The sequence below is a fragment of the Podarcis vaucheri genome (assembly GCF_965113315.1).
Source record: "Podarcis vaucheri genome assembly, chromosome: 4".
Classification (NCBI taxonomy): Eukaryota; Metazoa; Chordata; class Lepidosauria; order Squamata; family Lacertidae; genus Podarcis; species Podarcis vaucheri.
Genome location: NC_138762.1, coordinates 35,162,458 through 35,187,738, shown reverse-complemented (window position 1 = coordinate 35,187,738; position 25,281 = coordinate 35,162,458). Strand labels below are relative to the sequence as shown.

Sequence of the window (25,281 nt, the reverse complement as noted above, 5' to 3'; positions counted from 1 at the left end):
ATGCTGGCCTAAGTTAAGCTACATAAATTCTAAACAGAATAATCAATGATACAATTTTGCATTAATTATAAAGTACTAAAATTATTTGTATTAAAATTATCATGCAAATATTGAGCTACCTGGATGTCAGCAACTGAATACTGTGGGATTTCCAAGTAAACATGAATATAATAATAGTAATAATAATAATAATTTATTATTTATACCCCACCCATCTGGCTGGGCTTCCCCAGCCACTCTGGTCGGCTTCCAACAAAATATTAAAATACAATAATGCATCAAACATTAAAAGCTTCCCTAAACAGGGCTGCCTTCAGGTGTCTTCTAAAAGTCTGGTAGAATTGTGTTGTAGGTCTCAAACTCAATTTCTCACCTGTGAAATGAGACTATTTTTAGCCAAATCATTCCTGCTACTATGAGGAGGGATTAAATAAAAGATATGAAAAGCTTGCTTCATTTTCATTAGCATATTTTATGGGAGTGAAGAAATTGCAATGAAATTCTTTTGCCAAGGTGTGCTCATGGACCACACAGATACAACAAAGCAGAGCTGTAGCTCCTTTCTTTACTTTTGCAGGTTTCTCTTCCTTGCATCCTAGGATTTCCCTCTGCTATGTCAGCCTGAGTTATCTGCATTGGTAAAGGCAGGCGACCCCTACAAATAGCTGGATGTCAGAGGCTAAGCTAGGATCACTGCTGATTGTTTAAGACCAATACAATGTTATTTGCCAAAAGTGAAATGGAAAATAAAATCCAGTTTAAATAAAGTACAATGAATACAGGAAGAATAATATTCATATGGTAAGCATATGAGCTGGCTGTGTGCAGGAACTCTGAACGGAAAAACATAATAATGTTGCAACCCAGAGTTTGAGTCAGATGCTTTGAAGTAAACTCATCCTTCACTGATATAAGAAATAACAACAATGAATGATTTGTTTAAAATTTAACATGCTTGATAAAGTGAATCAGATGCATCTAGCAGTAGTCAGCTTGGCAAAAAACTTCAGATTTTTAAAAACAACCACTGCCTCAGATTAGATCTAATTAAGCACTTATCCAGTTTTCTATGACTTTGGGCCAAATTGCATGAAAGTCATGATGAGATTTCTCAAAATTCTTTTTATTTCATTCAAAGCACATGTAGGCTGAAATTGATCAAGGTTTAATCCTTCCCCCCACTACCTTTTGCCCTATAGAAATTGCTCCCCACTTCTAAATTGATGTTAGCCCATGTGGGGCTTCCCCACTCCTCAACTAGAACTACAGTGGTGCCTCGCAAGACGAAATTAATCCATTCCGCGAGCCCCTTCGTCTAGCGGTTTTTTCGTCTTGCCAAGCAACCCGATTAGCGCTATTAGCGGTTTAGCGGCTATTAAAGGCTTAGCGGCTATTAAAGGCTTAGCAGATTAGCAGCTAAAAGGCTATTAGCAGCTTAGTGGCTTAGAAAAGGGGGGGAAAGCGGGGAAAAATTGGAACACTCGCAAGACGTTTTCGTCTTGCAAAGCAAGCCCATAGGGAAAATCGTCTTGCGAAGCAGCTCAAAAACGGAAAACCCTTTCGTCTAGCGGGTTTTCCGTCTTGCGAGGCATTCGTCTTGCGGGGCACCACTGTAATAGCAGCTTTGCGATAACACTGGTCAACAACAAATTTGTTGTCTGCGTTTTTTCAGCTGATTTAGGATGAATCTGATGCACTGAATCCAAAAATCACATTGGTTTTGCTCAATCAGGTCAAGTTTTTGAGCTATGGCCACATGTCGTTTTTTACATTTTTGTTCACATGTACGCTTGTGTGGAGCATTTTAGAAGAAGTTTGTGGGGGTAAAATGCCATGTCGAATAATTGTTTTGATTGGAAATGATTATTTTAATGACAATAAGTATTCAGGTCCGATAGTTCTGGGTGATTATGTCGAAAAGGGATCAGTTTGAAGTCATAAAACCTCGAAATCTTCCATAATTTGGTCCAGCAGAGCATAATGTTGGGGGATCAAAACTAAGTTAATGGGGCAGCCGCCCCACGAAGTATCCTGATCTTCAATCAGCTCGTCGTCCTGTAGCTCATTGTGATGAAATTCCAGTGCCTATCTTCGGAGAACTTCCTGACATTAGTGACGAAGATGCCTCCAGTGTTGAAGGACATGAAGAAGAAGTGGTTCTTGAAGATGATGCTCCACATCCATTTTCCCAAAAGGAGTTGAATGATCTAGTTCACGACCTCAGCTTGTCAGAGGACTGTTGGCATCCAGATTGAAGGGGAAAAACCTCCTCTCTGACAGTGCTCGCATCAGCTTTTTGCGCAACAGGCATCAAGAGTACCTCCGTTTTTTCTCGGAAGAGAAGGACTTGGTGTACTGCACAGATATTGTGCAGCTTCTGCTCAAGCTTGGAGTGCCACAGTACGAACCCAAAGATTGGAGACTGTTCATTGACAGCAGAAAGCGATCACTGAAATGTGTTCTGCTACACAACGGCAACCAGTTTGCCTCTATACCCCTGGCTCACTCGAGTACACTGAAGGAGAACTATGAAGCGGTGAAGTATGTGGTGGAGAAAATTGATTATGATCAGCATAAGTGGTTTATTTGTGTTGACCTGAAGATGGTGAACTTTTTGTTGGGACAACAGTCTGGCTTCACCAAGTACCCATGTTTTCTGTGCATGTGGGATAGTAGGGACCGTGCTCAGCATTACATGAAGAAGGACTGGCCTGTGTGGGAGGAATTGGTGCCTTGCAAAAAAAGGAACGTCATCAACGACCCTCTGGTGGACAGAGACAGAATACTCTTCCCACCGCTGCACATCAAGCCCAGCTTAATTAAGCAGTTCACCAAGGCTCTGGACAAGGATGGTGACTGCTTCATTTACTTGTGCCAGGCTTTTCCAGGATTGACCATGAAGAAGTTGAAAGCTGGCATCTTTGACGGTCCTCAGATACGTCAGCTCATCAGAGACCCAAAGTTTGGAAACTCAATGAACGAAGTGGAACTGGAAGCATGGAAGGCATTTGTTCTGGTAGTGAAGAACTTTCTAGGCAACAATAAGGCCAGAAAATACGCAGAACTTGTCAACAACATGCTGACTGCTTTCAGAAACCTGGGCTGCAACATGAGCGTCAAGATGCACTACCTATTTTCACATATGGACCGGTTTCCTGAGAACCTGGGTTCAATGAGTGACGAGCAGGGGGAGAGATTCCATCAGGACATGAAAGAGATGGAGACCAGGTATCAGGGTTGCTGGGACGCAGTCATGATGGCTGACTACTGTTGGACTCTGAAGAGAGACCTCTGTGCTGCTGAGCATTCCAGGAGTTCCAAGAAACGGAAGTTCAAGCCCTGAAGTTTGAAAAATGTTGAAGCAACATGCAATTTACGTGTACTTACCTTTATCAATGCCCACCATTCAGTTTACAGAAAACCTGACCTGATGGAGAGAAACGGATGCCATTTCCTGATTCAGCAGTGCAAAAATTCCCTAAATCAGTTGTAGAAATCTAGACAACATTCAAAAAGTCAAAAATTGTTGCCCAGTGTAATTGATTTTAGTTGGGGAAACAGTGTAGGGGAATGGAGTCAAATGCCTCCAATAGCACCAGTGACTGGATCCTGTTCAGGCCCTTCCCCAGTTGATTTTATACTTTAAAAAGAAGAAGTAAATGTCTCCTACATCAGATATAGTTTGGGCCTTTGTTCCACAGCAGGAAAGAATGAAACAACATTTGCTATCCATGGGCGAAGGATGGGGAATCTGTGCCGCCTCCAGATTGTGCTGGACTCCAAATCCCATCCAGCAGCAAGTATGGCCAGGGTTCAGAGATGATGGGATCTGAACTTAAGTTCCTGCACCCAGGCTGCAAACTTTACTCATTGCACCACACTGGCTGAGCCATGATTTTAGTGCTTTTGAACTAATTCCTTTCTAGCATTTCGCCTCATACAGTGTCGGTTTTGTTATACAGAAATAAGAATACAGCCCATTTTCTTTGCCTCTTAGTAACAGTCCAAAGGTCTTCCAGATCAGTGATTTTTAAAGTTGTTGGAATAAACGGGAGCTGCCACCAAGTGTGCTTTTTACACATTAGATATGCATTGTTTTGCATTTTATTCAGAAAATATGAATTAACATGAAACAGATCCTGAAAAAGTGTTAAGCATCTTGCAGAAAGATTTACCACCCGCTTATGAATTTCAGTGTTAATCCACCTCCAAAGCCATGGAAGGAAGACCTAACCATAAATAGTTAGCAAAATACATGACTGTGCATTTGGAGACATACCTTACATAACCATTTCTACTTATCTTAAATCATTTTCTAATATGCGTTTCAAGTTCTTTTAAACGCTTTCCCCACAAACAATGAAGTCAATAATTGTTGGAAGCACAAACATCTAGCTGATATGAAAAATCACAGAACTCTACAATTCTTTGATTTCCCACTTATCTTTGGGAACTACCCTTTTCACTTTGGAACTCAGATAATGTAGAACCAATGGCGGTGTTTGTCTACTTAGATCAGTTATACTGACAAATGTTGTGAATGTTCATTTATCGGCAGCAGCAGGGATGGCTTTTGTGAAGAATCAGAACAGGAGTTACCAACGTGGCACCTGTGGCTGAAGTGGAGCTCCTGAGGTCTTGCCCAGGTGCCCCCTCTGAGCTGTCTCCTTGGTCATAAGGGTGTTTACCTTTCCTCTCCTTAGGGAGGAAGTTGAAAGAGCAACGCTGTTCCCCACTTCTTTCAGCTCTATGCCCTTTCCAAGGCTGAAATTAATTCTGCTAGATCCAACTTCTATCCAAGTCCCATAGTAAGGGAAATATGTGCACTATCTTTCTGTCTCTCATGGAGGTGGGGTGTGATCCGCAGAGGAGAAATGAAAAGTGGGTGGTGTTGACAGCACGGTCTCAAAAATCCAAATGTGCCTTCAGGCCTACAAACGTTGGTGACCCCTGAATTAGAAGATGACCAATTAACCTCCCCTGAAGGAATGGCTCTTCAGAATCCTTTGGTAAACAAAGCTCATACGTCTGCTGACAGCTCACTGATCAGAGACTCCTGACCCCACTCCTCATTCCCGCTCTTACTATCTGGTTTAAGCATGCTGTTCTGAGCATGGAAGAGGGAAGGTAGGAAGTACAGAAGACGGCAAAGGCAATGATGGTAATACATTAAGGTATCTATCCACAGTGATAATGGAAAATACAATTGCTTGTTTATCTTATGCATTCACAGTACTTAAATAGGTATGAATGTCTTTTAATTGAATTTTCAAAGCTATTCCAATCCACAGCTTAAAGTGCTTTGGATACGGACCCCATAATCACTCTAAAAGAGTTTTTTGTTCTGGTTTCCCCTTTTACAACATCTGGTATCAGCAAGCTTAAAGGCTGTGGGGCTTTCAGTATGAGAGTCTTCTGTTCAGCCCCTAAAACACATCACAACCAAAGAGTTCTATCCGAAGTACAATACTCAGATTCCATGTTTTTGGAACGACACGAAGGAATCGGGAAAATATCGGTGGCCTGAAGTAGTTCTTGACTAGGCCACCACTGTTAATGTTACCTGTGAACACCTGGAAACAAGCATAACAAAATGAGTGGACAAAAGTGCAGAATGAATGCACAATGAGTAGACAAAAGGTTGGACTAACATATTCCCACAATGGCACATAATATCTAAGTTCATATAAACCTGTGCAGTCCCTTATGTGTCAGGCCATTGGGTCATCCTTTGAGTCCACGGCAAACACTGTACCTATTATGATTCTCTAAGTTCTCAGGCAGATTCCAGTCCCCACAGTGTGGTAGGGGGATCCACTACACATTAGAATTTGGACCTAAGGACTCTAGCTTTTGATCTTTACAATAAAAACACTGTTTGGATATGTAGCTCCAGTATTTTATTCCACGTTACACAAGCCATATCTAATGATCACTGGTCCCTATATTGCTTGTAAGAACTCTAAATCCTTGGTGAAGCAAAATGATTTGGCAGTATAGAGTCACTGAGTCAAACCTGGCAAATCAAGACTGTTAAAGGAGACCTCAGTAGTAGGGGGGAGTGGCCAACATTTTTAATGCTTATCATAAATGAAAATAATAAATAGGGAGGGGGAGGAAGAATTGGTACCTTTTCCAGGGAAGTTGAATCATTCATGTAAGGCTTCCACACTGAACCATCATCGCTGTAGAGGATGGAAAATGTCTTCACATACATTTCACTGTACATTGATTTAGCTCCTTGTGTTATGATGCCTGTTATCTTCTTAGGTTGAAGGAGATCAATCTGCAGCCATTGTTGGTTGTTGTTAGACTGTAAAATTAATGAGAACAATAATAACACTGAGTTGTGCAAGTTCACTGGTGAATATCCAATACTTGCAAATCTTTAACTGAGTTCTACAGAAGTGCACAGGGTCACTGAACACTGGACGAAGACTCTAAAATAGCCAAGTGTTTAGCATCCTTCCATGTGTTCTTTATTTAATTATATGTATTAGTTGACCTACAATCAAAATAATTTGTGAAGTGGAAGCAATTCAAAGAAAATAAAACACAGTTGTTAAAAGAAAGCAATGAAAAATTTAAAGCTAAATAACCAACACTTCATTCAAGCACAATTCCATATATGTCTGCTCAGAAGTAAGTCCTATTAAGCTCGGTATTCCAGGGTTAAGTGTGTATATTAATCAAGGATATCACCTGCAGGCATTACAGCTGCTGATCCTGTGTACACTGGAGTAGATCCAATGACTTCAAGCTACAGGTATTATTATTTTTTAACGGAGTTCATTCACTAGCACTAGCGCTAACTTCTTTCCTCTTTTTCTATTGATTTCTTTATATGGTATTTTAATATGATGGTTAGCTTGTGTGCGACCCTGATTATTTCATTTTTACTCTACTTTTACATTATTTAAAAAAATAACAACAACTGCAGAAGCTTCGATTTTGCAGCTTTTGTCTTTACCTTTGCTTGCCAGGCATTCATCTTCCCTTTGAGATTGAGGCGGGCAAGAGATGGCTCCCATGAACCCAACCAAGTCTTCTTATAAGAAGAGGCTGTAATTTGCACGTTCTTGATAGCCACACTTTCCATTCCCAACGGCATAAAGCAATCTATCATAAAAAATATGGACACATCCTGGTTAGATCTCCTAAGCAACAGTATGGTTTACAGCAAAGATGTACACACAGAAAGGCCTCAGCTGCAGGATCCAGGTCTTACCTTCTGTATCACAACCCAGGAGTTCCATACGAAGAGTAGGCCTGTTATAGAACTTGGTTGGATACACCCTAATATACCTAGCAACAAGAGGAGGGTCAATGAGGTTTTCTTTTATTCCATGGGCATCTGAATTGCCTTCAAAAACCTAGTGGAAACAAAAGAGCTCTGTAAGTAACTCTGCGGTATTTGTTCATGGATAAGTGTCTCACATATATTTTCTTATATGGATTCTGCCCATTTGCCTGTTCAGACCCAGAAACCTCCCCCCTAAATAAATTCACACTTGACTCAAATTTTAGTTTTGGTTTTTGGCAGAATTTAGGCCCAACTTTATTGATTACAGAAAGTGATTGGTTGCATAGGCTCTGGTTCGACTAGCTCCCTACCATGCAGGTAGCGCTGACCCAGTGTTCCAGCATAGGTCAGCCAAGGGTGAACACCTGGATAAGCGAAAAGTTGGGAACGGACTATGTCCGCCACACAAATGTCCCCCTGGACTCAGGCACGGGCACAACCCCCTCTCAGGGGTGGACCAAACCATTTGAGTCCCTGGATTCCTTTCACAGAATATGCTTCACATAGGGATGGCGAGAGTCTTCTCCCATCCCTATCACCTAAACCAGAGCCTATCCGCAACCCTACAAGTTGTGACAATTTGTTACACAGCAGGCGAAATGCAAATGGCAACAGCCAATCAGCCAAGTGGGGGAAATTCCTGCCGTGCCCCTGTCCCAACAACAGATGACACACAACGGCATAGCAAGGTCAAGGGCAAAAGCCCTAAAAGTAGGGAGAGGTGGGCGGGTGTTCCGAATGCACTAGCCGAAAGAGGAAGCTCTGGGTCACGTGCATAGGTATAAATAGGTCCCTCGAACCGTTTGGACTGTGTCCCATTGGCCAGATTGCACCTAGCTACGAGGGACCTACCAATCGGGTGTTGTGGCTGACAAATCTTGCCCACCCACAACAGAGGGGATCGGTTTCCAGGTCTCACCGCAACATGTACCCTCTTTAAGGGAGGACAGGATTTCTATACAATTTCTCAGGCTAAAAAAGATGGACCATAACAGCCCTGAACCAATTTTTTTATTCCAGTTAACCATGCATAATAAATGGTGGCTCTCTAGGTGGAGATGTGTTTCAGAAGATGCACCCAGCCAGTTCAGTGGGGACTGGATGAGAATTGCAATATGAATGGAGATACACATGTCAATGCACATTTATATCCTCATGGGCTACATGTGGAAAAGGTTACTTTCATGTGGTCATATATGTTTAGCACTGGCATCTAGTATTCATATAAGTTTAGCATTTGTATTCTCATATTTATTATTACATTTACATCCCACCTTTCCTTCAAGGAGCTCAAGGTGGCATACTTAGTTCTCTGTCTCACTGTGATTTTTAATTTTTTATTTATTTCTATACTGCTATATTATTTTTAAAAATCAACATGGTTTACAGTTATACCTATATGCAATAAGACATGTAAAAATTTAAAATCAGAGACCATCAACTAACTTTTTCTTAATTACCTGCATAAGACTAGCAGCACAGAAAAGTTTTCAACAGGCATTTTAAGGTTGAAACTAGAGGTGCCTGCTGAATCCCTATTGGCAGAGCATTCCACAGGACTAGGCTGATCAAACTAAAGGATCTATTTCGTGCTGATGTCAAATGAGCCTTGCCATCTCAAGTGGCGCTCCTGCAAATGTTCGCAGTGATCAAGCTGGGATTTAGGCAATTCCTATGGTATTCTAGACCTAAATTAAAGCAAGCAGACTCTGTAGTAGATGCACAGCAAGTGCAGGTATTTTTACAATGGTGTTGCAAAATAAAAAAAATAAAATAAAATTATTATTACCCCACCCATATTCCAACACACATAAAAATAATAAAATATCAAACATTAATAGTAACAATCTGATCCTATAAAAAAGTCACGATAACTTTAAAATAAACAATTTATATAAAATAAAGCAATATTCAATAATCCATTAGAATCCAACAGGAAACAGTAAAATTAAACATCAGCAAATAATAATTTAACAGTCTGCACTTATCAATTACAATAAAGAACAGGTAGCAGAACAGGTCTCTTATAAAGGCTCCCAGGGCTGGAGGGTGGAGCAAGGCAGGTGAAAAAGCTAACCTCAAAACACTGTAAAGTAGATTAGGCGGCAAGACTGGCCCAAGGTCACCCACTAAGCTTCACGGCTGAGTGGAAATTTGAACCCTGATCTCCTTTGTCATAGTCCAGGAGTCTAACAGTAACAACTGCACCACATTGGCTCTCTTTATATTAATCTACATTATCCCTTGAGCAAAAACTTCAACGCCTGCTGCCTTCCCCCCCCCCTCAAGTGGAAAACAGGGACAAGTACAGTAAATATACACACCTTCTGTGCCCCTAAGTGATTCCCTTTAAAAGCAACCCATTTTCTTCCATCTTTGCTGTAGGCAATGACGTACTCCATTGTATACAAGGAACGCATGAACTGCTTGGCTCCTTGGGTCTGAATGCCTGTGATTAGAACCTGGTTTTCTAGGTCCACCTATACAGGAGCAAAACAGTAGATCCATATAAGTGCAGTTTCATTGGAAAGGTATCCTCTTTGTGAGAAAGACAAGTGTGATTTTGGCACATGCACACGTAAAACTCCATGGTATACGTGTATGTTGTGACAGCCAGTTTATTTTTATTTTTCAATGTTCATTTTTTCATATAATATGCAGCTTTATTGTTTTTCTTTCTGTCTGTAATGATGCTACTGAGAAAGACAAAAACATATGCAAGATAGTTAGGATCTGGGGCCCCTTCCAGATCACTGGGCCCCAGTAATTTGTACCAGCTCCCTGCTGCTGTCCTTGTCAGCCTTGGTGCTCATTATGCTATTGGGAAAATCATACACAATCCCACCTTTGATACTGTTTGTGCCAGCAAATGTTTTGGGGCAGTCACACTGTTTCATTTCCAATCAGTGCACACAGAATACAGGACATCCACCACAGAAGACAGTTCCACTAGGCAGGCATGGCCAAACTTGGCCCTCCAGATGTTTTGGGACTACAACTCCCATCATCCCTTGCTAACAGGACCAGTGGTCAGGGATGATGGGAATTTTAGGCCCAAAACATCTGGAGGGCCAAGTTTGGCCATACCTGCACTAGTGCTTCAATAAACTACCTGCCTAGGATGGCTAAAACAAGACTTTTTAAGAGCAAGGTACATTTCCTTAGAAGTTTATGCAGTCCTACTTTAGAGTTAAGCAATTTGGGGCACTTGAAATAAGTAAAATCAAGAGTCTCATGCAGGACAAAAAACCTATACCAAAACTGGAAAAACATTTGGCATCTGCATGATTGCACAGTGATAGGAATATATAACTTGATACAGCAAAGATCTTCTGACCTCCTGAAGGCCATGAACCGTTTTGTAGCAAGGGGCAAACAGAGAGCAAGTCAGAAGTAGAAAACAACACTTTTGTTGATAGGTCATATTTTCCTTTAAAATCATATTTTCCTTCTAAGTTCTGGGGGCATTGTCTTTTATTTTTGCTCTTTCAGTAGTGGTACTATTTACCAGTACAAAAGCCCTTTCTCTAGATATTCAGAATTCAAACAAACAGTATTGACCTTTCTACCCTAGCTGATGAAGCAGGAGAAGTGTGCCAAAAAGTTAACTATTGCCCTAAGCACACAAACAAGCCCTCAGATGGACCTCAAATCTCTCTCTGTCTCAGCCATGAACTTCAGAAAGATGTTTCAAAACATTCGTAGCCACTACAATATGCTTAACCTTTTCTTTTTCAAAGATGACACAGAACTGCACAGTTGAGAAGATTACAGATCACAGGGCCTATAGGTCAATCCCCTATTCCCAGACCCAAAGAACTTTTAACCCACTGATTGTTATCTCATCACAAACAACCTATTGGGCCACCAGATGACTCACACAAGACTGTCAAGAAGCCACACAGGCACAGCCAGGCATCTTTAGGCAGTTTGGCCTGACACCAAACATGGCAATCCATCAGATTATATTGATACAAATCCACATCACCCAGCATCTCATCTCAGATTGAAGATGTCCCTGATACCTTCAAAGAAGATGGAAGGTATAAGCTTTCCAAAGCTCATAACAGCAAAATATGACCCCAACAGTCTCAAATGGAAGAATATGAATTTTTTTAAAGCCCCACAAATTTAAGAACAAGCCCATCAAAGTCCAGTGTCCTGTTCTGACAGGCCAGCCAGATGCCTGTAGGAAGCCCACAAGCAGCACTGGAATGCGAGAGCGGTCCCCACATTTGTGACTCCTAGGAACTGTCTCCTGCGAAATCTCTATGTGGGACAAGAAGCTACAGTTAGAACTGGATACGGAACAACTGATTGGTTCCAAATTGGGAAAGGAGTACGGCAAGGCTGTATATTGTCTCCCTGCTTATTTAACTTATATGCAGAATTCATCATGCGAAAGGCTGGGCTGGATGAATCCCAAGCCGGAATTAAGATTGCCGGAAGAAATATCAACAACCTCAGATATGCAGATGACACAACCTTGATGGCAGAAAGTGAAGAGGAATTAAAGAACCTTTTAATGAGGGTGAAAGAGGAGAGCGCAAAATATGGTCTGAAGCTCAACATCAAAAAAACGAAGATCATGGCCACGGGGCCCCTCACCTCCTGGCAAATAGATGGGGAAGAAATGGAGGCAGTGAGAGATTTTACTTTCTTGGGCTCCATGATCAGTGCAGATGGTGACAGCAGTCACGAAATTAAAAGACGCCTGCTCCTTGGGAGAAAGGCGATGGCAAGCCTAGACAACATCTTAAAAAGCAGAGACATCACCTTGCCAACAAAGGTCCGTATAGTAAAAGCCATGGTTTTCCCAGTAGTGATGTATGGAAGTGAGAGCTGGACCATAAAGAAGGCTGATCGCCGAAGAATTGATGCTTTTGAATTATGGTGCTGGAGGAGACTCTTGAGAGTCCCATGGACTGCAAGAAGATCAAACCTCTCCATTCTGAAGGAAATCAGCCCTGAGTGCTCACTGGAAGGACAGATCGTGAAGCTGAGGCTCCAATACTTTGGCCACCTCATGAGAAGAGAGGACTCCCTGGAAAAGACCCTGATGTTGGGAAAGATGGAGGGCACAAGGAGAAGGGGACGACAGAGAATGAGATGGTTGGATGGTGTTCTTGAAGCCACTAGCATGAGTTTGATCAAACTGCGGGAGGCAGTGGAGGACAGAAGTGCCTGGCGTGCTCTGGTCCATGGGGTCACGAAGAGTCGGACACGACTAAACGACTAAACAACAACAACAACAGGAACTGCTATTCAGAGGCATGATGTCCTGCATGGTAGTGATGGAACATTTGTTTAATCCTCTTATAAAGCCACCCAAGTTGGTGGTGCCTTTACATTTTCTGAAAGTGAATTCCAGAGTTTAGCTTTGCATGAAAATATAATTTATTTGGTCTGTCCTGATTCTTCCATCATTTAGCTTTATTGGACAGTCCTGTGAGTTCTGGTATAATGAGAGAAAATTTCACCACGTTCTCCACACCATGCATTATCTTATAGACCTCTGTCATGCCCTACCCCTCGCTCTGCTTTTTATTTAACCTGAAAAGGCCCAATTGTTGCCACCTTTTCTCATAGGGGAGTTGTTCCAGCTCCTTAATCATATTGCATGCTCTTTTCTGAACATTTTCCATTTTTGCAGTTACAAGAGATGTTTAATAAATCTATCCTACTCAGTTTCAGGTACAACAATGCTCTTTGGCCTGCAACTTTATCCATCAGGCTATTCCAGAAGTTCAAAGCTAAAGGACCTTCTGATGTCTAGTCTATTGGTTCTTTTACCCACACAGGCCATCATACCTTCCACCCAGCATTTCTTTTTTAAGCTAAAAAAGAAAAGCAAGCTATTTTAAATCAAGTTACTTCAAATCTATACTCATAAAACTGTTTCTGTGATCAAATCATACCTGGATCCAGGGAAGTTCACTTTCGTTCTTCCCAGCGCTCCAAGCATTGTATTTTCCATCATTATTTAATCTTGCCAGTTTAGGCTCCCAGTATCCTGGATAAGACCAAACAGAAAATGTATTGCAAAAGGAAACTGAAAAGCTTAAACGATGCCAGTTTTCAGAACAATTGTTTCAAAAAAGCAGTTTAGTGGTTGTAAACAACGTTATTAACAATAAATGAAAGCTATTGAATCCCATTACAAACTACAATAGGCTAACACATTCTAACCCAACAGAACAGCCAAGATCTTTCTTTACCATCCTTTTTTGCATGCTCCTTGCGTTTTTGCTGGAAACACGTTTGAACTGACTGATTCATTCATGACAAGAATGGACAAGATACTAAACATTATCAATAATACATTTGCAATCTCTAAACAAAATAGTGAGTGAGAATTTTTTTTGAAAAAACAAAACACCTGCTTTTAGGAGCAGTAAGGTAAAGGACCCCTGTCGTGAATGACTCTGGGGTTGTGGTGCTCATCTCGCTTTACTGGCCGAGGGAGCCAGCATTTGTCCACAGACAGTTTTCCGGGTCATGTGGCCAGCATGACTAAGCTGCTTCTGGCGAAACCAGAGCAACGCACGGAAATGCCATTTACCTTCCCGCCGGAGCAGTACCTATTTATCTACTTGACCTGTGTGCTTTCGAACTGCTAGATTGGCAGGAGCAGGGACCGAGCAACGGGAGCTCACCCCATCACACGGGATTCGAACCGCCGACCTTCCAATCGGCAAGCCCAAGGCTCAGTGGTTTAAACCACAGCGCCACCCACATCCCTCTTAGGAGTGGTCTAGAACTTGCTTTAAAAAAAATTCTAATGCATTTCAAATGAAAAATTTGCTGTTGCTAATTCATCACCAGCAGGGCAAGTCATATGTTGAGATGGCATTTTCAGAACCAATTTATAGAGCAGGTCTTTGCTTTCTAAACCAAACACCATCACAAACCACACTGAATGGCTGAGAAACTGACCTGTCAAATTAGAGCATAGAATAGAATCATAGAATCATAGAGTTGGAAGAGACCACAAGGGCCATCGAGTCCAACCCCCTGCCAAGCAGGAAACACCATCAGAGCACTCCTGACATATGGTTGTCAAGCCTCTGCTTAAAGACCTCCAAAGAAGGAGACTCCACCACACTCCTTGGCAGCAAATTCAGAGGCAAGCATAATCTATTTTCATTTTGCAACATGTGGCAAATATTTATGTAATATATTAATCGTGGACTATGGTAAGAAACTAACAAATATGAAAAAATGGGGCGATATTTTTTAAAATAATAATTATAATACACCATAAGAGTCTGTACAAATGCCAGGACAATTCACAATTGTTTGTATTTGGAAAAAATTGTGCTGCTGTTGTAATATTGTAAAGATTACAATATTGTAATATTTATAAATATTGTAAATAAAAATATTTAAACAAACAAGTTATATTCAGTATGTTATATTGCATGCCTACTAATTAGTATATTACCCATCTGTGCTGTCCATTTTGGTACCATGAAAAATAATTTATGCCTACCACAATGGGAAAAAATGGAAGTGTTAATGTTGGGCCACCACAGAACGTGGATGTTCATTAAAGCAGTAGTCTATTGTGTAGTGGTTCCATTGCTAGACGCTACAATTTAAAGAATATCACTTGCAAAGAGACAAAACATATTCAACTTAACGACTTAAATTCCTTCACTTTGAAATTTAACTTACCTATGTAGTTTGAAGCACTGATCTGTGAGTCTTTTATAATGCCACTTGCTAGACCCATGGGCAGCTTGCATCCTATTGAAAGGGATCAAATGCATTAGCCCTACCTAAATTCTGGTGCTATGCAGAGCAATCCTATACCCTAGGTTACACCTGGGGGTGAGATGGAGATGCACCATTGCTGTATCTTGTGTGCACTTAGTCTAGGATGGGAAAGAAAAAATACACAGCCAGACTTTTTTTTTTAAAAAAAAAAAAACAGCATAAAAATGGCAGACATGATCCCAGCATCCCTGGAAACTCTGCCAGTACCCACCAATCAGGGCCTTTGTTGGTTGCATCCAACAAAGTTTTCATCAAAATAGACTCATTGAAATTAATAGACCTGAGTAAGCCATCTTGATTAATTTCAGTGCATCTGCTCTGAGTTGTTAGGATTCTTGCTCCGTGTTTGCAGTCATGGGATTGTTGTCTATCACATGACGGTGCATGTTTACATTCCACAGTGTGGGAAGTGACGGAAACAGGATGTTTTGGTATTACTGTGCTCCATGAAGTGGGACTATTGTCCTTTGTTCTTTCTCTTTTTGCTGTCTGATGAGAAAGAGGAAGGAGCTAAGTCAGAATGCTCTGAGTGTATTATATGTAAATAAACGTAGATAAGCCAAAATGCTGTGCTACTGAGTTCTGTTACTCAAACTGCAAATAGTCTGCAGGATCGTAAGTGTGCTGATGCCTCTTGGTATCAGTCGCTGTGATGTTCGAGCTGAAGAAAGCATTTGAAGCTCCCGAACGATCGACCAGGAGGGAGAGAACATGCTAGTTAGGCATGTGTCTCTGCCAGGGTCCTACAGGCAAGTAGGATGAGCCTAACAGTTAGACCAGTACTGTATTGGATACAAAACAATGCTAATTTACTAGCAATAGCTTGAAGTCCAACTGCACACACACTGCTTCCCAACCATGCAATGGCACTTATGTGCCTTGTTTTGTGAGATTCAATATGGTTAAACTCTGTTACCTGTATCTATAACAGTAAAGGAGGCTTGCATTCCTGCTTCCTGAAATTCACCGACTTCTGTTTTTAAAAGCCATGTGCCAGCTCCTGACGGTTTCATTTCAACAGTACCAAATGAACCTTCAAAGCAGAAAGGAAATGCATGCACATTTTTGTTAAGCATGCCTAAACTGAAAAATGTGGTCAGAAGATGAGTAGAGCAGCATCATATTAAACCAAAGCCTACTCTGTTTTTTATGATTCTGCACCAACAGGAATTAGACATCAGGTGCAAGGTTCCTGAACTTTCACAAACATCCAGTTTTTTTGCATTCTCATGCTGTATTTTCACTACATACATTAGGATTTTTTATAAAAATCAATAAAGCAGAGAAGATCTGTAGACAAGAACATTTTCTCTTTGCATACTAACTTGTATTCAACCCAGTCTGCAAAGAGAAATGCTTAGCCCAATGTCAAGGTGATCGCAGGTGATTGACAGGTGGTTGGTGCCTGCTCACCTGTCAAAGTGGCCCGTGGTGATGGAGAATATTAGGATCCAGACTACCAGCTGGGTCCAGTTTGTAACCCCTCTTCTTATGTAACCTAAAGGAGTTAGCCAGTGCATCTCAGAAGGCTAATGGAAGCAAAGTGGATTCTATTGCAATAATTTCTCAACTATTTACCATGGAAATCAGGGGTTGTTTATACGCTGATATGGACTGGGTCATTTGTCATTCTTTAAAAAAAAATATTCTTTTTTTATTCACATTGATATAACTACTTAAGAATTCTTCAGAGTCATTCCAACACCATAGAGAAGGGCATTTAATTTTCTGACAACAATATACGGGTCCATCTGATTATATTTACCAGGAAGAAGAGGGTAGACACCAAGCTGATGATCTTCCCTTCCCTGTTCTGTGAATGTCTGACCGTGGAAATTAACAACATGAATGTCTTTTGGCCCACCCATGTTTATCAAATGCCAGTGGACCTTCTCATCCTTAAACATCCGCAACCCCTGAAGGTGGTATGAAACCCCATTAATAGCTGGAACAAAAAAGAACATGTGATCAGAGATTAGGAAACAGCACACATATCCTTCTGTGGTTGTTGTTTTTTAAAAAAACGTTTAGATGCATAACTGCAATTTCTATAACTACTTAGTTCTTCAAAGCCTTGACATAGAAGAATATTTCAGCTCCGTGGTTTAATTAAGATAGTATCATGATAGCATACAGTAGTAACCTGGAAATCTAATGGTCTTGTGGCAACATTGGGCAATTTGTTTTTTGCTGTCACCAGGGGCGGCACGTCCTGTTTCACCTCTTTCTCTGAAGCTGCAGAAGCCTCTAATAATCCCCACCACCACTACCTGAAGTTGCTAGTAGCAAATGAAGATTTACAGGCACAACCATCCAAACTGGGAAATGCCAACTGGCTGGTTTTACAAGACAACAATTATGTTGGAAGTTCTAATCACAGAACCACAACACATAGTTTGTCCCTATTTTCTCAATGGAGGCATCACCTTCAAATAATGCACCCAGGAACTGTGCTCCTTGCCACCTGCAATTTTCAAGGGCTTTAGCAAAAGTTAGCTTTACAAATGTCAGGTTGGATGTGGAAAATCAAAATGGATGTAATCCAGTCAGCACTAAATACCTCAAGCCCTTCCAGTTTCAATGGAAAGGAGTTAAATATAAGCTCAAATCCAAGTGGTTTAAAACTTTTTAACTTTTGCTCATTAGTGCCCACTGATGGGATAAACAATGGCTTTGAGAAATATCTCTGCCTTTCGAGTTAAACTTTATTTAAATAGAATAATTCAATTTGAAAGGGAGAGTAAGGATATAGTGTTAAGTTTGAAGAATAAAGAGAAAACCAACTTGTGTATTATGATGGAGGTTAATTATATTTCTCTGTTAACAAAATATTAACAGAATACATTAACATGTATCAAGAGGGGGGCCTTGGAATGAAACAGGAAAATATTTGAAGCAAAATAAGATCAGATGAGTTTGATATTAGTGCAAGGGAATAGTCAGTAGCAGGACTGGTTGTGCTAAAACAATTTGAGACCTCTGATTATAAATCTACTATATTTGAACTCTTGTCAGGAACATGGGAGACAACAGAGAGAGAGAAAATCTAATGTAAGTGTTTTGTGTCTGTAAAATGTTAACATTCTGAAAACATCCCTATCATTTTTCTTCAATATAGTCATAGTTATTATTCGTCATCACTAGGGATCTTATAGTACACAAAGGAAAACATCTATACCAGGAAATTTATGGTGCCTTTTTGCTCCGGAAATTCTCTCAGCATGAGTCTTTCTTTTATATTTATTGAAGTACCAGCTTTTCGCCTCATCAAAGACCATAAAAAGCAGGACAAATTCTCTCATGTCCTTTGGCTTGCTATACTTGTCAAGCATTCCTTTTTGACAGATCAAGACTGGCCCAATCAAGCCAGAGTGAATATCTTTTTCCTACAAAACAAGACAGGAAAGAGGTTCCAAAATTAGTTTCTCAGGTAAATGAATTGCTGCTCTTGTGGTTTATTTGAAAGCATCAGTTCACTTCATTCTGATGCAGATATATTAATATGTAATAAATTTAAACTGTTTAAATCCTGAATTTTAAATTGCTGTAACCTGTCCTGGGACCAGCTTGTGAAAGGCAAATAATAAACTAAATCATATTAGTAATTCATGAATGTTATAACATGGCCATTTCCACATACACCCATTTAATACACAGGGAATCTCAAATCCAAGATATATCTGAAAAGCAAAAGGCATACAAATTTGGAAGCCAAATTAGCCAACGTGTTCTTCATTACTGTTGAAAGAATTCATTTCCCTTTTCTCTCAGAGGATTCCACAGAAGTATTACTGCTTTAAAACAAAAACAAAAACTTTCTGTATTAGATTGCCTTACCGGGTTTACAGCAGAGTAGTAAGCCCAGGATCTACATGTTCTCTGACCTTCTGGAGGTCCTGACCGTTGGGTCACATGCCAGACGTAAGTATAGGTGCCATTTGGCAGGATTGCGTCATCCTCTTTAAACCATTTTGGAGACTGGTCATCATAGCTTCTACCCTCAGAAGACTTTTCATAATAAAGCCCATGGGCATGGAGAGAATATGGCCTGGAGGCCAGATTTTTAAAGTGAATCTATAATAATAATAATAATAATAATAATAATAATAATAATAATAATAATTTATTTACACCCTGCCCATCTGGGCAGCTCCCATCATCATCATCATCATCATCAAGCGATAAAATATCAAACATTAAAAACTTCCCAAAACAGGGTTGCTTTCAGGTGTCTCCTAAAAGTCAGGTAGTTGTTTACAGTCGTACCTTGGAAGTTGAACAGAATCCATTCCGGAAGTCCCTTCGACTTCCAAAACGTTAGGAAACCAAAGCGCGGCTTCTGATTGGCTGCAGGAAGCTCCTGCAGCCAATCAGAAGCCGTGGAAGCCGTGTTGGATGTTCGGGTTCCAAAGAACATTTGCAGACTTGAACACTCACTTCTGGGTTTGTGGCATTCAGAAGCCAAAATGTCCAAGTACCAAGGCGTTCGGGATCCAAGGGATGACTGTATTTCCTTGACATCTGATGGGAGGGCGTTCCACAGGGTGGGCACCACCACCAAGCAGGCCCTCTGCCTGGTTGAATGGACAGCGATTAGCAGTTATGAAGGTGGAAAACCTCCCTTCCAAAAGCTTAGCTTTCTGGAGTTATCCTGGGTTCAGATTTTGGAGACTACATCTAGTCACATCTAGAACTCTGCTCCCATGGGAAAATTTCTTTGAAACTATAGACAGGTTGTGAATGAAAATCTGTCTTGGGATGTACTTATTGTGCACAGATGTCTGTCTGTACAGATCAAAAAGCTGGGCATATGAAATGGTTTAATTATAAATGGTTGTAGCTACCTGTCTTCTGACTGTAACCAAGTTGTTTAATTTAGGAATAATACAAGCTGCCTTGTAGAGAGTCAGACCATTGATTCATCTAGTTCAGTATTGTCTTCGCTACCTGGCAGTAGCTCTCCAGAATTTCAGAAAGGAGCCATTCACAGCCCTACCTGGAATTTAGATATGCTATGCATTTCTGCTCCCATGTACGGCACACATAAATTAGTACTACAGTAATCCTACTCTATGTATTCTTAACAAGCTCAGTTCTCTAAGTGTTGATACTCATGTAGTCAAAATCCACACCAAACAATATCTGCAGGCTTGGAGGTACCGTAAGTCTTGAAGTTTGCTGAAGTTTAAAAAAATTAGAAAAGAATCTAGGAGGGACTCCCCCACCCCAAAAAAGGCCACCAGTCCAATGAGGATTGGACATGCTCAGTAGCCATTGAATGCTAAGTGTCTGTTGGAGGGAAATGGAAAACTGGGAGGAGAGAATGGAACCCTGAAAGAAGACATGGCTGTCTGATTTGAATCATTTTGCTATCGGTTTTGATTTTAAAATGACAGCATAGATCTAAAATAAACAAATACACGGGCACTGAAAAGGAACACATTACACTGCCACATTTTGTTGCAGGTCAGTTTGTAGTGCATGCATTTCATTGCTGTCGGTGGAAGTTTCCTTCAACCACGTTTTATACTTTCAAGAGCTGGGGGTAATGAGAAGGAAAGGAAACTCATTTCGCCTTTGCTTTCTGCAGTGGAAAATCTCATAGGAGACAGAAGACTAATAAACCCTTATGAGTTATACATGTAAATGGACTAACAGCAGGGGCAAGAAACCTGTGGTTCTCCAGATACGGCTAGACTCCAAAAGCCATTCATCCCTGACTATTGGCCATACTGACTGGGGCTGATGGAAGTCAAACAAAATCTGGGAGGCATATCACAGATATGCTATAAGAAGTTCATGCAATATTGTTGCATTCAGAGCACATTGCCGAGTATTGTTCAGGCTGCCTTCAAAAGGATTCAGATTTGTTATATACATTTATGCTTCTATTTTCATTAGCAATGCCCATTCCTGAACTCAGCCACAAAAAGACACATGGTCTTTTAGGGAATTTATTTATTTATTTTAACACACCATTTTTTTATTTTGAAGTTATTAAAAAGGGGGGGGAATGCCCCCCAATTATTCAAAGACTGGGAACATGAACTTACTTGGATGACATCATCCACCTCAGCTCTAATGACAGGACCCAGGATGCCAAGGTGTTCCTCATATTCGCCTGCAGCTTCAGGTGTCCTAAAAGTATCGTCTTGATAACTTCGGAAAATCACTTTTTTGTACCCTGTCCTGGCTGAGCCACTTTTCACTGTACTGAGGACATGGAAGGAATGAGATGAAGAGACTGTAAATAAACAATAACTTTTTTGTGGGCAAATTTTTAATATCAGTAAGCACTTGGAGACTGAGAAATGGTGAATACTGCAGAATCAAAGCAAAAGGGCATCTATTTTGGCTCTGTGACTCTGGTCCAATCGGCTCTGTACATTTAAAGGTATGTCACACCACTTTAAAGAGTCATGGCTTCCCCCAAAGAATCGTGGGAACTGTAGTTTGTTAAGAATGCTGAGCATTGTTAGGCGAACATATTCCTCTCACAGAGCTATAATTGTCAGATTGGTTTAACAGTCAATTGCTATTCCTAGGGAACTTTGAGAATTGTAGCTCACAGGGCCCTTCTGTATAAACAGGATGAGATTTACCCAACTCCTTATTTGTTGCCGTTGTAGGCAGAAACTAAAAATCATTTTTCTTTGAATGACTACTGCTGTTGTTTTTAACTTGATTGCTGTTTTTTGGTGTGTTTTTTAAGATGGCATGGCTCACATGAACATTTTTCCTAACTGACATGACATTTTTGTTTTTAACTGCATTGTACATTTGGGATGTGAAATGTTCTACAAACAGCAGAGTGGGATAAAAATATTAAACATTAACTGATTTAATATAACTAAGCAAACATGGTTGCAATTGCTTGTCTGCTTAGAGGCACTCAGTCTACTTCCTGAAACAGCCCCACAGAGGTATCCTGTGCTTTAAAGAAAGAAAATAAAGAGACTGGGTTGTGCCCAGCGCTGCTGTTCTGCTTCTGCAGCATACTTCTGCTTGTGCAATGAATCTTTCCCCTCCTCTCCCTGCAGCCCCTCATGCACCCTCAAAATCTGCTCTAGAGGGTTGAAGGACCATCCTGAACAGATTTTGAGGACGTATAGGGAGCAAGAAGGGAAAGTCCCCTTGCATGAGCGGAACTCTGCGCATGACAAAGTGGTACAACCCATTATCCCCTAATGAATAAATTAAAAAAGAATAGTTTCCTAGATTTGTGGGCTTAACCACCTGGTTCTGATGATCAAGAAGTACCCAAAATCGATCAGTCCTGATGGAGTGTGTGTGGACTGTTGATGAGTTGTTGCTTTATGGTTATATTATTTTTTGTTCTTTTTATCATTTGTTGCTTTATATTGTAAGCCACTTTGGGCAACCATTTGCCCAGAAACAAATGGCATTATTTATTTATTTAAAATAAATAAAAACAGCTGATTAATAAAGACTGACATATTCTAAAAGGTTTTAAGCTGCAATTCTAAACACAATTACCGAGGGGGGATTTGCATCTGAGTAGACATGTATAGGATTGCACTGCTTAGCGCGTTGCACTAAAGCCAGCAAGATGGAATTGGGTCAGAGAGAAATAATTCATCCAAACCTTTTTCTTGGTCCCGCATAATCCCAGAGAACCTCTTCGGTTGCAATGTAGTATCTTCTTATGTTTGCATTGTTCATAGTCCGGAGGTAACGCTTAGCTATGTCATCTGGGTTACGTGCTGTATAACTGTCAAGTCGGGGGTCTCTTATATATGGATCGTGATAGTGTACTGTCTCATATTCATAAGAGCCACTGCTGCTGTCGTCATAGATTGTGTTGTCTATGTCATATTCCATATATTCCCCATCGTCGCCTATAAAACCTAATTTGACCTCTGGTTTATCCTCTTTTGGTGTTGAAGTATCATATACCTCATTTGGCAGCATGGTATGGTTGCGTTCAATGGAGGCTTGGTTGCTGCCAAATCCTCTAGGTGACAGTAGAGGTTTGGAAGTTCTCGGTGCTAAGACTCTTGGCTTTCTTTTCTTTCGCCGAACCTTCTGGAAAGTTCCAGGTGTACTGATGGTACAATTCACCTTTCTCTTTTCATTCAGGGCTTCCTGCTTGTTATTCATTTCTAGTTGGCCTAACTCAAGCTGGGAGCCAGCTTTGTATGTCTCCTGCTTTCTCTTGCTAGGGAACATGGTATTTTCTGGATACAAGGTGACATTTCTGGAGCTGTTCTGTAGTTTATTGTCAACAGGTTTGGTGAGATCTGCTTCTGTATCATAAATCACCTTCTCAGAAACAATATTCCATTCAGAAGCCGTCTTTTTGGGAGGACACTTTGGCCTCTGCTGAGGTGAGTCCTTCAAATTCTCTGTGGGCTTTGGGATGGGAGTAGAAGCAAAGCTGTCTAACATACCATCAGAAGTCAAATCATCATATTGTTGATCTTCCAACAACTCTTGTTCAGAACCATTGTTTTCCACTGTCTCTGCTATAGCCAAAGGTAAATTTGTTGAAAGCAAGGAAAACTCAGTATTTGCTTCCTCTTCATCCTCATAATCATAAAGATAATGTGAAAGGTGACTGGCATCTAAGCTGGAAGCAGTTTCTGCACTGGGAATGGGAAGAAATGGAATATCTGAAGTGGTGTTGTCTAAAGCAGAAAGATTTCTTTTTTGTTGTACATGAAACAGCAGGGCATACATCTCTTTAAGGGCAAATAATACTGCCTCTGTTAGACCTTGCCTTTCCCTCTTTTCATGCCGTGTATCCTTTTCACCTTCGTTATCTTCTTGCTCCTTCTCTGTAGAAGGTCCATGCGAAGTAGGGTTACTTTTTCCTTGTTCAGCTGACAGGTTTCTAACCACTGCAGTCATATCTGCAATTAACGTGTCTTTTGCCAAAGACGTGTAATTAGGATGGAGAGAGTCAAGTGCAGCTGTATTTGGAGCAGTACTTGGACTTTTCAGCACATCATCACCATGTGAAGTACGGTTACTTTTGCCTTGTTCAGAGGACCAGTTTCTAACCACTGCAGCAACATTTGCAATCAAAGTATCGTTTGCCAAAGATGTGTAATTAGGATGGAGGGAGTCAAGTGCAGCTGTATTCGAAGCACTGCTTGGACTTTCCAACACTTTATCACCATGTAAAGTATCACTGTTATTTGTGAACACCAGATGTGAGTTCACAGTTACATTACCATCAGTCTTATTGCGGGTGCTGTCAATTTCTTCTTGTATGGCAAGAGCAGTGATATTCAGCTTTTCTTCTTCTTCTTCAGCAATCGATCCATTACGATGTGATCGAAGTCCGAGCATCGAAGCATACATATCTTGTTCTAAGTCATCTTCAGTTTGATCCTCATAGTTATCAAGGACATTTTCATTTATCATGCTTCTGTCCGCTTTCTCCTCCTTTAGTGCTGCTGTGTCACTCTTCTCAGATGAAAATGTGACCAGTGCATAATCTGAAGCGTCATCATAACTTTCTGTGTAATCAACATCATCACAAGTGGCATCTCTAAACCTAAGTCTCATTCCATTGCTCATCTCATGGGAACCCCATGATGATAAAAGCCAGGTTCCTGCAAATTCAGAATAATGTGCATTATTCATACTACTTGTACAGTTTGCCTTTCTCGGACACCTGAATGTAAATTCTGTGGCTCACAAATGGTGGTAAAGGATTCACACCAAACCTTAATCTCATTACAATATTGCAGAACCAGAGAACTCTATTACAAATTATTTTATTTTTTGCAATATGTTGTCTCCCACCAAGACAGGGATGAGGAACCTGCGGACCTCCAAATTTTATTGGATTACAACTCCTGAGCTACAGAGAGGCCTATATGATAAAGCATCAAGGCTTTGTGTCACAACAGTTAAGCGAGTTCAGCAACAAAGTGAGAAACCCAGGGCACACTGCGCTGACCCTCGTCTCCTTGACCCAAACAAAATGTAAGTTTCTAATAAAGTAACTCAGTAAACCACAAAACAGTTAGGCAGGTAGAAAGTCAGCAGGGGTGGAGGTGTCCTTGGTCCAATGAGCTCCTGGCTCTCTGGGAACAATTTTGTTCCTTTGAGGCCAAGGTGGCTGACCTGGAAAATCTGAGAAAGGCAGAAAGGTGGGTGGATGAGGCCTTTGGGGGGTTTTGTGGTTTTGTTCCACTCCCAATAGCTCCACTAATGTCAGGGAGAAT

The 25,281-nt window shown here is 40.8% G+C and overlaps 1 protein-coding gene across 1 annotated transcript in view; it reads right to left on the bottom strand.

The window, feature by feature from the left end:
• Positions 1–4,068: 4,068 nt before the first annotated feature.
• F5 (coagulation factor V) overlaps positions 4,069–25,281 on the bottom strand; it is a gene marked incomplete at its 5' end in the record, with an annotated part of 36,569 nt that continues 15,356 nt past the window's right edge. The window contains 13 exons of the mRNA XM_082221087.1: positions 4,069–5,573; positions 6,131–6,313; positions 6,971–7,119; positions 7,229–7,373; positions 9,628–9,783; positions 13,222–13,316; positions 14,981–15,052; positions 15,999–16,115; positions 16,848–17,027; positions 18,261–18,468; positions 18,920–19,156; positions 21,136–21,295; positions 22,689–24,663. Of these exons, the coding sequence (XP_082077213.1) occupies positions 5,427–5,573; positions 6,131–6,313; positions 6,971–7,119; positions 7,229–7,373; positions 9,628–9,783; positions 13,222–13,316; positions 14,981–15,052; positions 15,999–16,115; positions 16,848–17,027; positions 18,261–18,468; positions 18,920–19,156; positions 21,136–21,295; positions 22,689–24,663 (3,824 nt within the window). The 3' untranslated portion in view covers positions 4,069–5,426. The remainder of the gene's footprint in view (positions 5,574–6,130; positions 6,314–6,970; positions 7,120–7,228; positions 7,374–9,627; positions 9,784–13,221; positions 13,317–14,980; positions 15,053–15,998; positions 16,116–16,847; positions 17,028–18,260; positions 18,469–18,919; positions 19,157–21,135; positions 21,296–22,688; positions 24,664–25,281) is intronic.